Source organism: Maniola jurtina, chromosome 27, assembly GCF_905333055.1.
Source record: "Maniola jurtina chromosome 27, ilManJurt1.1, whole genome shotgun sequence".
Taxonomy (NCBI): Eukaryota; Metazoa; Arthropoda; class Insecta; order Lepidoptera; family Nymphalidae; genus Maniola; species Maniola jurtina.
Window position 1 is genome coordinate 245,703 of NC_060055.1, and position 12,865 is coordinate 258,567.

General features: G+C 40.0%; 1 protein-coding gene and 1 long non-coding RNA gene across 12 annotated transcripts in view; one reads left to right on the forward strand and one right to left on the reverse strand.

Moving 5' to 3' along the window:
- The window catches only part of LOC123879150 (talin-1), a 101,345-nt gene that overhangs the window by 14,802 nt on the left and 73,678 nt on the right, over positions 1 to 12,865 (forward strand). For 10 of the 11 annotated variants that reach the window (XR_006798956.1, XM_045926707.1, XM_045926708.1 and 7 more), the window contains exons 3-6: positions 10,514 to 10,624; positions 10,883 to 11,022; positions 11,734 to 11,888; positions 12,529 to 12,684. Coding sequence is in view for 10 of the 11 variants with exons in the window: in XM_045926707.1 (XP_045782663.1) it covers positions 11,753 to 11,888; positions 12,529 to 12,684 (292 nt within the window). In the remaining variant the exon portion in view is untranslated. Of the gene's footprint in view, positions 1 to 10,513; positions 10,625 to 10,882; positions 11,023 to 11,733; positions 11,889 to 12,528; positions 12,685 to 12,865 lie in introns of those variants that run through there. The other variant, XM_045926713.1, reaches the window with a different exon arrangement.
- On the reverse strand, positions 4,742 to 6,871 carry LOC123879188. Its single transcript, XR_006798960.1, has 3 exons — positions 6,860 to 6,871; positions 5,567 to 5,571; positions 4,742 to 4,822 (listed from the first exon to the last, which is right to left on the reverse strand). It is a non-coding gene; the product is annotated as an uncharacterized LOC123879188 (long non-coding RNA).

Genomic DNA, 12,865 nt, shown 5'->3' on the forward strand with positions numbered 1-12,865 from the left:
GCCCTAAAGAACGCGTCCTCCCGATACGAATCAATAAACAAAATCACGAACGGAAATCCGAGTGGAGTCCTAGATGCATTTCCATCTTTCACCGTCTCTTCACCCTTCGAATATCATCCCTAAATCGCTCCCTTAACCGCAAGTGCGAGGAAGAAAGAAGATGATCGAAACGCATGCGCGGACCGACCCCTCGCAAGCATTGGAGAAGCTTGATAGTGATGAACAAGAGATCCTGGCGTGTTGCCGGGGTCGAAGACATTCCTCCGTGGACCGTCCGCGGAGGCGGAGGTCCCGCTCTCTCAATCCCGGGATAGTCCTTCAAAAACTGCACCCGGATACATCATTTGTTGGTGCACCACAGGGCAGTACACTCGAACCTCATTTCTTCCTCATCTTTAACACTAGTCAATAGTCCATTAGCCTTCTGAATTTTGGGTAACCAGGGAGTGAGAGAGCGAGAGGGGATATATAGTATTATTTAAAGTGGGAACGAGGAAGCAACATGATTCAACGCTCCCGGTCGAGGTAAGTGCCACTTGTGCCACGTGCGCTTTTAGTTTATCATTTCAGGTGGTTGATTACCCCTTTCGTTTTCGATTGTTAGAGCGTTTCCGTGTTAACTATTGTTGGTTTTAGGGTAGGTTAGTTTCTATTGTTGTAGTAGATAGACGCGTACAGGTTTTCCGTTCTTTTGCCATTCGGGTTTAACATGGACAGTTCTTAAATTTTCATCTGAAATTTTTAATACATATTACAATATTGGAATAATAACAATTATTATTATGTTAGTCGTTAACAAATAAGACAATAATGATCACATTTCTGTAAGTAAATAAAATAAACTTAATGAATGAATTTATGTATTCATATTTTAAAGTTTATTTACTCACTTAGAACACTTTGAGAATTTCTAAGACTTTTAAAATAAGTTGCCTGAAATCGTTAAAATAATAATTCAACCAAGTTGTTTTGTTACTACTTTCTGCAATTAAATGTGCAACTCTTGTAAAAGTAATGTTTTATGGTATGGTTCAAGACGAAATATGGCTTGTAACAATTCAACTCTATGCGTTTTTAATTATTATAGTCTTCAACTATGGCATATTATAAAATTTTATTTTTAGAGGTTAAGAGCTCACATCCATCTTTTTTTTTCTAAAAATGTGGGCTGTGATATTAGTATTTCGTTAAGGAAAATCTACTGCTTTAATAGACGTTTCTGTTCATCCTTTTTAATCTGATTTAACAAGGTTATTCTTTCTTTTCTTTAACAAAATTATCTCGAAACGCAAACCCTTATGTATTTGAATGTGTTTTAATGAAATCAATCGTAAGTCCTTTATTAGTAGCTCCTCGCTGAATTAGTATAATCTGTTGATTCACAAACTGAGGCTGCATCCTGTGATTACGGTTCGTTAGGGCTCTTTTCGAGTTAACAGAATTATCGGGCGTGCATCCCGCAGGGTGGTATTGTTGGACCTAATTTTTTGAATTGCCAAAATAACACGGTTTAATGACCTATCGCGGTCAATTTTCAAAGCGGCCAAATGCAAGTCTGACTCGCACTTGGCCGTGGCTCGCATTTACTAAGTACTATAATTCACTGTACTATTGACATTTTCGTTTTTTTTTTTGCAAAAGTACCAAGTCATTCATTAAACTAGTATTTTCTCCGAGACCCAGGGGTCCATTTGTCCCCGCGTCTCCTGCGGCGATGATTGCCCTGATCTGCTGTTTGCTAACTTGATTGATTAGACCCCTCCCGCTCGCTTTGATGAAATTACTTACCTTGTTTGGGTTTCTTTTCACTTGTTTATTCAAATATCCCTAATTGATAGTCATTGTTAGGATTATCTTAGTAAAACATGTTTAATTTTGCGATTGATGATAAAATTATTAAACTTTTAGACATCACACTTTTTGACCGACTTTGAAAAGTCAAAAATGGAGGTTTCAAATTATTTATTTACTTATGTACTTTATTATACATATTATATATTATACTACATATATACTACAATTTTCACGCTTCTGATTTGACCGGTTTGCATGCAGTTTTTTAAGCTCTTTAGAATCGTCAAGTCTGTTCGTTGATAGTAACTCGACCAATAGTCAACAAGAGTCAAGAAGACATCCGTTTTCAATGAGCACACTTTTTGCCACATTCTAAAATATGCACATATTTGTTACTAGCTGATGCCCGCGACTTCGTCCGCGTGGATTTAGGTTTTCCGAGATCCCGTGGGAACTCTTTGATTTTCCGGGATAAAAAGTAGCTTATGTACTAATTCAGGATAATATTTACTCCATTCCAAATTTCAGCCAAATCCGTCCAGTAGTTTTTGCGTGGAGGAGTAACAAACATACACACACACATACACACAAACTTTCGCCTTACTTATTCTTACTTTAATTTTCTCCTCGTCTTTATCTGAATCCATTACTCTTAATATTATAAATGCAAAAGTGTGCCTGACTGTCTGTCTGTCTGCTAGCTTTTCACGGCCCAACAGTTTAACCGGTTTTGATGAAATTTGGTACAGAGTGAGCTTACATCCCAGAGACGGACATAGACTACTTTTATCCCGGAAAGAGTTCCCACGGGATTCTTCAAGGCCCATCTATTTATGAAATTAGGTATAGAGGTAACTTTCGTCCCTGAAATTGGCATAAGCAACTTTTAATTGCTGAAAATTAAGGAGTTTTTAAAAACCTATAAGCCTCCCGATCGGATTCTGGATTTCTCGTAATCCAACTATTTTGCTGATTTTATGTTTCGTGATTATTTTGCTGACGGTATTTTGTTCCGTTTCCCTGCATGCAATGCGTCAAAGCTTTTATCTGCTGTCAGTAAAATTTCCCCAAAATCGTCTCGAAAAGTCACCCCAATAACATAATCCCTGTTATTATGTTAAAATCACTAACATGTTACCACTCGGGCGGTTCGGGACTCTAGGGTTGCCACATGGCCCACATGAAGAAATAATTAAATAAAAACTGGTCAAGTGCGAGTCGGACTCGCACACGAAGGGTTCTGTACCATCGTACAAGTTATACCTAACACCTTTATGTAGATGTAGAATAGTAACTTGCAGAAGTTATAACGGTCTGCGCCATCTATATGTGATTTAGTGAATTAAATTTTTCGTGAACACATTTTTAACATTGTAATAAGTATATTTTTATTTATGAACTCAAAATTTTTCCTCTTTCATTTGATATCCCACTCGATACAATAGCAAAAAAAATTTTTGAAATCCACACTTTTTTGGATGTAACATCCGTCAGGTCGATTTTTTTCGTCCAAAATGTAGAGTTATGTCACCCGGATCATAGTAACGAATCGATTGACACTTCATTCATCAAAATCGGCTGTAGCTTAGGCGCTATGGTGGAACACTATACACACAACAAATACAAACCTACACACATACATATATAATAGACTGCTAAAATCATAACCCTTCCTTTTGATTAAAATCGTACAAATGGTGGCAACCCTAGGGTGTCACCCCCTGAGATCCCCTAATTCGCTAATAGAAAACAGACTATCCGATTTCCGCGTCGGACAGCGGGACAGCTTCCGGCGGACACCGGAAGCTGGATATGGATGGACCATTTTCATCTCATTTTATTTTCTGTATATTTGGTACTCTTACATATTTATTTTTGGACTCATCTGTCTATGTCCAAGATATCAATAAAGAATATAAAGAATAATGAAGATAAGATATGTCAAGAGATGATATAAATGCAAAAGTGTCTGTTCGTTGGTTTTGTTGGTTTGTTCTTCAATCAAGCACCTGCAATGGGGCAACGGATCGACGTGGTGTTTTGCATGGATGGATATTAGATATAGTTAAAGACCTGGACAGTGATTTTTGTACCGGAAAATCAAAATGCCCGCGACTTCGTCACATGGATTAGGTTTTTTAAAAATCCCATGGGAACTCTTTGCTTTTCCGGGATGAAAAGTTGCCACTGTCAATTTTTGGGACTCAAGCTCTTTACCAAACATATAAATCAGTTAAAAATCCTTTTCCCTTTAAAAATCCCGTGGGAACTCTTTGATTTTCCGGGATAAAAGCAGCCTAAGTCCTTCCCCGGAATGTAAGCTAACTCTACCTATACCAAATTTCATCAAAATCGGTTAAACTGTTAGGCCGTGAAAAGGTAACAGACAGACACACTTTCGCAATTATAATATTAAAAAGTATGGATAGTACTGTTTGTCTTTGCTCAGATTTTACTAAAGATTAAATCTAGAAAAAGCTTAGATAATCAGGATATATGTCAAAGCTTTTCCCACTCTACTAAATACATTCCCTCTTGGATGAATTATCATCCAACACTCCCTCCCCTCTCCTAAAAATGGGACGGCCATAATAATTCTATCCTGTCACTTTAGGCGCCAGACAAGTCGGCGCCGGCGTCTATCGATTCCTCCCCTCCACTAGTCAGAGTGGGGGGGAGGATATAATCGCGCATGCGTATAACTTGTTTGCGTAAATTTCTTCCCAGATAATGGATATTTATGTCTATAACTAATAGTTATAGTATAGTAATGCTTTTATGGGCTTTTAGATTTATTGGTTTAGTTTGAGTGGTTGGTGATTTTACGATAAGCATCTATTATTGTATTAATTATGATTGATTTTTATCACAATTAATATCTAAATACTATTACTAAATACAGGTAACTAAATATGTACTCTATCACTCATACTTATGTGATGTTTGGTCGGTCTCAAGGACAGAGACAATGCTCCATGAAACCGTTCTCTCTTTCTAAAATTCCATGTGCAATATTTTCTGCCGGGTACTGTACATGGTTTTAGTAATTTTTCCTTTTTTAGGGTTCCGTATCTCCAGAGATGAAAAGGAACCCTTATACCTTTATAGAATCACTTCGTTGTCTGTCGTATCTGTCAAGACCCATCAAGGGAATCAAAACCTCTATAGGGTACTTCCCGTTGACATGGAATCATGTTTGGCAGGTAGTTAGATCTTATAGTACACTAGCCGATGCCCGCGACTTCGCCCGCGTGGATTTAGGTTTTTCGAAATCCCGTGGGAACTCTTTGATTTTCCGGAATAAAAAGTAGCCTATGTGCTAATCCAGAATATTACCTATCTCCATTCCAAATTTCAGCCAAATACGTCTGGTAGTTTTTGCGTGAAGGAGTAACAAACAAACACACACACACACACACACACACACACACACACACACACACACACACACACACACACACACACACACACACACACACACACACACACACACACACATACAAACTTTCTCCTTTATAATATTATAGTGTGAAGTAAAGGAAAAAATCCGAAAACCATGAACGATAGTAGGTACGGAACATTCGCCGTATCTCGGATAGAGTGGCCAGTTGATTTGCCGAATGCCGAACTATCGTAGCCAGAACTCGAATCAATTGCCGAATCTCGATAGTGGAGCGGTACCATAAAAGCAAGTCATTATTGTAACTTAATTCCCAAATATACATACAAGGATGATATAAAAGCTTAATTTGCTATAATCCGCCAAACCAACGAAATCTGTGTGGTACGCAGCACCACACAAATTCCAACACCACTCGAGTTGGAGTGTGGAATGGAAGTTGGAGTGGTGTTGGAATTTGTGTGGTGCTGCGTACCACACAGATTTCCTTAGTTTGGCGGATTATAGCAAATTAAGCTTTTATATCATCCTTGTATATCATGTACTAGCTGATGCCCGCGACTTCGTTCGCGTGGATGAAGGTTTTTTAAAAATCCCGTGGGAACTCTTTGATTATCCGGGATAAAAAGTAGCCTATGTGCTAATCCAGAGTATAACCTATCTCCATTCTAAATTTCAGCCAAATCCGTCCAGTAGTTTTTGCGTGAAGGAGTAACAAACATATACACACACACACACATACATACACACACACATACAAACTTTCGCCTTTATAATATTAGCGTGATATAATGGACTTCCGCAAAATAACGCCTGCTTCTATAATACATTTAATTCCCAAAGTAACCAACCCTTTGATTGACAAATACGAACAAACGTAACCCAACACCATAATAGATTCCCTCATATCGGACAAAAGTTAGACACTCAGTTACTTGTGGTTACTATATTCTTCACACGTCCATTCTGTGTCACCTCACCCCTTTTGTTTGTGATACAAAACATGTCATGTCAATCAATGGATCCACTTTTCCTTTCAGAGATAAAATATGAGTGTGATATTTTAACCGTTGAAGCAAGTGATATTAATTACTTAGAACGCACATACTCGTAACTCTGAAAAATTAAAGGTGCGTGCCTGGAATCGAACCTCCGATTAAAAGATCCTAACTCCTAACCTAAGCACTGTGCTACCATAGCTTATCTAACTTTTTATCCCGGAAAACTCCGTATTGTTTCCAACATTTTGCACGATAAATTAAAAACTATTATGCAAATAAAATAAATAAAAATCTATTTAGAATGTACAGATAAAGCCATTTCATACAATACCCCACTTAGTATAGTTATTTTTGAAAATTGAAACGCATTTTTTTTTTCAATTTTCATGATTCTAGGTCAACGGGAAGTACCCTATAGATTTTCTTGACTGACACGACAGACAAAAAAGTGATCCTATAAGAGTTTCGTTTTACCTTTAGAGATACAGAACCCTAAAAATTAGAGATCCCTTCGAACATTGTAATAAGCTACCCGTGCGAAGCCGGGGCGAGTCGCTAGTAGTTTATGTAGCTGGTGCTGACTGCTGATGCGGTGGCAAGGCGCCGTGGCGTCGGACGCGTTGCTAGGCGACGGAAATGGGGCACGCGCGGATTAGCTCATAACCACTTTAGCGGCTACAGAGTCTCCACACTATCCGATCAGATGAATTTACACGTTTCCACACTATCCGATCCGATAAATTTACACGCGTCTAGTAGTAGTATTGTTAGTGAAGTTTACCAAGATAATCCCAGCCAATATTAAACGCTGCTCTGCTCTTGTGTATGTACGGTCGGCTTCAGAATTCGAGTAGTCATTCCGCGAAACTTGCATCTACGCGAAACATTGCTCCTGCCCGCTGGACCGATGACTAACACAACTCTATTCCACTTATTTTGTTTCTAAAATAAGTAAGAAAATAAAGAAAATAAAAATCTATGTACAGTCAATGGCCGTAAGTCGTTTAGCACCTTAATGATCATATTCGCGTGGTGGCACGGTTATGCATACGCGATAGGTATGTATAACCGTGTTTATAGAAAAATGTCATAAGTGTGACAGATATTTGATGCAATAGTTTCGCGGAATTGCTACTCGAATTCTGAGGCTGACCGTACCTAATTAATTAAGTTTTTTGTCGTCATTGTATGGAAGTTGTTTTTATATAAAAATAAATTCTTCTTCTTAACCACTAAGCTACCACCGCTTACAAGATAGTCTACACGAAATAGATATACGAGTATGTATTTTGGGAGCACACTCTGAATGAGTCATCCATTCAGTTTCGACAACGCACGGGAATAAATCACTATTTCACGGCACTTCACGGCTTGCCAAACATTCGCCGAATGTATCTAAGACCCTTCTCCCATGGAGCTATTCAAAAGCTACGCTATGCTACTCTATCGACTTGGTTTCCGGTGGTTTCCACACACGACGCTACCTTAATCGACTATATTCTTTCATTTTTAGGGTTCAATACCTCAAAAAGAAAAATTATAGGATCACTTTGTTGTCTGTCTGTGTCTCCGTCTTTCGTGTCTGTCTAGAAAACCTATAGGGTACTTCTCGTTGACCTAGAATCATGAAATTTGGAAGGTAGGTAGGTCTTATAGCACTAGTAAGGAAAACATCCCAAAACCGTGAATTTGTAGTTACATCGCAATAAAATTAAAATGTTTTCATGAATAAATAATAATTAGTATTTTCAATTTTCAAAGCAAGATAACTATACCAAGTGTGGTATCACATGAAAGGGCTTTAGCTGTGCATTTTAAAACAGATTTTTATTTATTTTTATGCATAATAGTTTTTGATTTATCGTGCAAAATGTCGGAAAAATACCCCAGTACGGAACCCTCGGTGCGCGAGTCTGACTCGCACTTATATAATTAAATTAATTATAATGATACAATTCACTCTGATTTCAAGCCTGCAAGTTCAATGCAAGAACCATATTAATTAGAATTAAAATTTCGAGTCTGGAACTTTTGAGTGAGAATTTTATAGTTAGGGGGCGGCAAACCCTAACTGCAAAATTCTCGCTCAAAACTAATGAAATTCAACAAATAAAATTTGAAGAACTTTTATTGAGCAATAATACGTCACTCAGTCATATTGGACTATTAACATTCCAGTGGACTGCATTCTGCCCTTTTATGCAAATTTTAGCTCTATAACAGGCGGCGTTATGACAGTGGGGTTTTTTAACCCCCAACCCAAAAAGAGGGGTGGTGTCTGTGGCATCGTAGCTCCTAAAGTAATGAACCGATATTAATTTAGTTTTTTTTTGTTTGAAAGGTGGCTTGATCGAGAGTGTTCTTAGCTATAATCTAAGAAAATCGGTTCAGCCGTTTGAAAGTTATCAGCTCTTTTCTAGTTACTGTAACCTTCACTTGTCGGGGTGTTACAAATTTTTAATTTACACTTGAGTAATAACTTGGTTTGGTCTGGTGGGAGGCTTTGGCCGTGGCTGGTTACCACACTACTGGCAAAGCCGTGCCGCCAAGCGATTTAGCGTTCGAGTGCAAACGTAATACGCCTATTTTCCCTACTAGTGAAGCCGTGCCGTAGGCGATTTAGTGTTCGGGGTAAAACGTAGGTATTACGCCTGTTATTCTATTCTTTTTTGTTCTAGATCTATACCTAAGCCATATATCGATTCATCTCTCCATTGTCTATTACGCCCATTTTTGGCATAATTCCAAACGTCGATTAGCAATTATCACTTTACCGCTTTGAACTAAAAAATCTTGCATTTCAAGCAAAATTCATTCACCTGGCGTCTCTCGTGGTGAGATGCAGTTAGAGACAAAGGGTGACACGTACAAATATCGTTGTTTCCGTCATCTGTGGAAACAGTACTATTTAAGGTTCCACCCGCCAATGTGTTATCGCTTCGATGAAGCGGGCTCTTAACATTCCAGGCTGCATAGTGCCCTTTTATGCAAATCTCTCTCTATAACAGACGGCGTTATGAGCCTGGGGTTTTTTAATGAGACAATAATGTTGGTAGAGACATTTAACGGAGAATGCTCTTAGGTCTGTTCATCTATATTTGTTACTAGATGATGCCCGCGTGGATTGGTCAGATCTCCTGCAGCATCAGGATTGAGGAGTTGGAATCCAAATTTTTTATGGAACAATGTAGCAAAGTTCGATAAAAAAAAATTACGCAAATCGGTTTAGAAATCTCGGAGATATCAGTGCATAGGTAGAAAAACACAACTCCTCCATTTTTTAAAGTCGGTTAAAAAAGTAGCGTGTGTTAATCCTCTCCCGAAAAAGATACAGCAAATGCAAAATATGCAAATCTTAGCTCTATAATAGGTGCAGCCATTGGACCACAACGTTTATCGGCTTTTCGAATTACTCAATTAATAAGAAGAACCAGTAAGAAACTGGGTAGAAACTTAACAGAAAGAAAATCGGTACCAGTAAGAAACTCTATAGAAATATAGCGATAGTTTTGATGCTTACGTCTAAACGGAACTGGTGGGTTTATTGTTTAAGCTCGAGTTCGTAGTTCGACGCACGTTTACTGTTTTAGTTATATAAATAGAACCCCCAAAATAAAAATACTCTACACAGGTGGTGTGCGGTAAGCGCCATAGTTCTGTCTACACGTAAAATATCCAAAATATCTTCTCATCTATGAATTTTGTAACACCTGTCCCATCATACTCTCATTTATTTACATATCTCATTCAAAACATATTTACAAAAAAAAACAACAACTCTTTGGACCTTGAAATGTTAGAGATGGTGCCCGGGGTTAAACCCCTTGATTAGGAGGCCGACGCGTTTACGCTAAACTAACTCTTGTTATCAGATAAAAAAATCATAAGCCAAAGCACAACGGCAAAGCTGTGCTGCCAACAATTGGTGTAAAATGTTCTTTTATAATTAAGTCTTTATTATTATTATTATTGTTAGCCCGAACTGTCCCAATGTTGGGCAAAGGCCTCCCCTTCTTCCTTCCACCTGTCTCTGTCTAGAGAAATTTGAGGCCAGGCCGACATGTAGGCATCGAGTTCGTCTGGCCAGCGACGCCTCGGCCTGCCTCGACTTCTTTAAAAATTTTGTGGCATCCACTGTGTTGTGGTCTTTGCCCACAGTTCATCGGACATGCGCATAACATGTCCTGCCCAGTTCCATTTTAGTTTGGCAGCTTTCTCTCCCACATCCGTTATCTGCGTCTTGGAGTCTTAGTGAAAATAAATAAATAAAAATAAAATTAAAAAAAAAACGTAGTAACGAAGTAATGCGTTGTTTCAGGAATCAGACGAGCGTGCACCGGAAGCACCGGCGGGCGCGTGACGCAGCTTGCGCGTGCGCATCGAGGACGCGCTACAGCACAGCTGGAGACGGCTGACTGCGCCGAGACCCGTGAGTGACGTCATACGATACTTAGGCCAGGCCAATGATGGCGTGGTTCGCCCTGAACTAGGGGATAATGCATACTAAAGAAAACCAGGTTAGCCTGCCTCTACTTTAGACTGTATCGTCACTTACCACCAGGTGAGATTGCACACTCAAGAGCTAACTTGTGTTATAAACCCTACATTCATACATACAGAGAACATTCTAGAAAGTCTAGGCCCTTGAGGCTCTTCAGGCGTTTTATGGGGCTTCTTTTCTTTCCAGGGCTCTTTCCAAAGCCGGCCGCGCAACCGCTCGTTCAGTCACGAGAGAAGAAAGCCTAGAGAGGAGAGGAGGAGCAGCGCACACTCTTTAGACCTAGAGCCATCGACCCTAGAACGCACACAAACTGCTACTATACATAAGTACGTTAGCTTACAAAATGAGATCTTACTCGCCATTTTAACTTTATGTGTCAACTGTCATGTCAAAAAGTTCTATTTTAGTCGAATTCCCCTTCTAGCCACTGGGAGAAGCTGATGGGTACACGGGTAGCTCCCTCTTATTTTAAAGGTGAACCGTGCTTTTGATATGACAGTTAAGTCAAAATCAAAGTCTAAGTCAAAATTGCGTACTATTGTACTGTACACTTTCTGCTTGTGAAACAATCATGTAATGGTGATAATAAATTATGTTAACTTAAAACTCAAGCTACGAGGGTTCCAAACGCGCCCAAGTCTGAGAAGAGCCCATGACAAACAAGTTGACACATAGAGTTAAAGCTGAGCTGGAACTTTTTTTCGAGGCCTGCCATTCATGACACGGTTTATTCCGGTGTCTCTTCTGCTTGAGAAGCACTGCGATAACCAACCTTTAACTTACCCTCATAACATGACGTGATGTGAATTTGTAGACTAGCGTTTGGCTGCAACCAGACCTGCTGGTAAGTGATAATGCAACCTAAGTTGGAGCCCGCTAAGATGCCTAGTTACTCTTGGTATAAAGGTGCCCATATTAAAATTGGAGGGGAACATTTATGTCATTCCCTCGAAGTTTAGTTCTCTGAACGTTTCTTCTTCCGCTTATGAACTGCGCCAATGTTTTTCAAATACCTAACAGGATTTTTCTGTTGCAAGGACACACTCTCTATCCAAGATGGCGACGCTGTCGCTTAAGATCTCCCTGGAGGGGGGTAAAGTGGTGAAGACTATCCAGTTCGACCCTTCCACCAGCGTGTACGACGCCTGCCGCATCATTCGGGAGAAGATCCTGGAGGCCAATGCTAACGATCGTAAGTATCATATCAATCTATAGACGTTAGGAGTTTCCCTGAGGGATGAGATCCGAAATGAGGAGATCCGCAGGAAAACCAAGGTCACTGACATAGCCCAAACTATTAGCAAGCTGAAGTGGCAGTGTGGCAGTGGGCCTGTCGTAGAGGCGATGGCCGTTAGAGCTGGAAAGTCCTTGAGTGGAGACCGCGTATAGCAAGCGTAGTGTGGGACGTCCTCCGGCACGATGGACCAACGATATAAAGCGGCTGGCGGGAAGTGGCCGAATGAGGAAGGCTGAGGACCGGGTGTGGTGGCGCTCTTTAGGGAAGGCCTATGTCTAACAGTGGACGTCCACAGGCTGATGATGATGACGATGAGACGTCCACTGCTGGACTTAGGTCTCTTGTAGGGACATCCACACGCCACGATCTTGCGCCGCCACCATCCAGTGACTTCCACAGACTTGTTTGATGAAGTCTGTCCACCAGTCAGGAGTCTACCAACGCTGCGTTATCCGCTGCGAAGGCGTCATTCCAGCATTTTGGAACTTCAACGTCTACCAGTTTTTCGAACTATGTGCCCTGCCCATTGCCACTTCAGCTTTGCAACCCGTTGAGCTACTAGTATACTTAATATATTTATCTCTCTCTTATACAGCAAAAGAGTATGGGCTATTTTTGGCGTCAGAAGAGGACAACAAGAAGGGTATCTGGTTAGAAGCGTCCAGAAGCTTGGATTACTACATGCTGCGGAATGGAGATCTGCTCGAGTATAACAAGAAGACCAGGAACTTGAGGGTGCGGATGTTGGATGGTGAGTGTATCTGTCTCTCTCACGCTCACGTCTTGTTAGAATCTTCCGAATTTCTTGCTATCTCTTTCTTACTTAGTAAACAAGTATGGGCTATTATGTATTACCGACCTGCCCCAGCTTCGCTCGAGTGGAGTTCTGAAAATCAGTTAGGAAATGGAATTTTCAATATCGTGAATTTCTT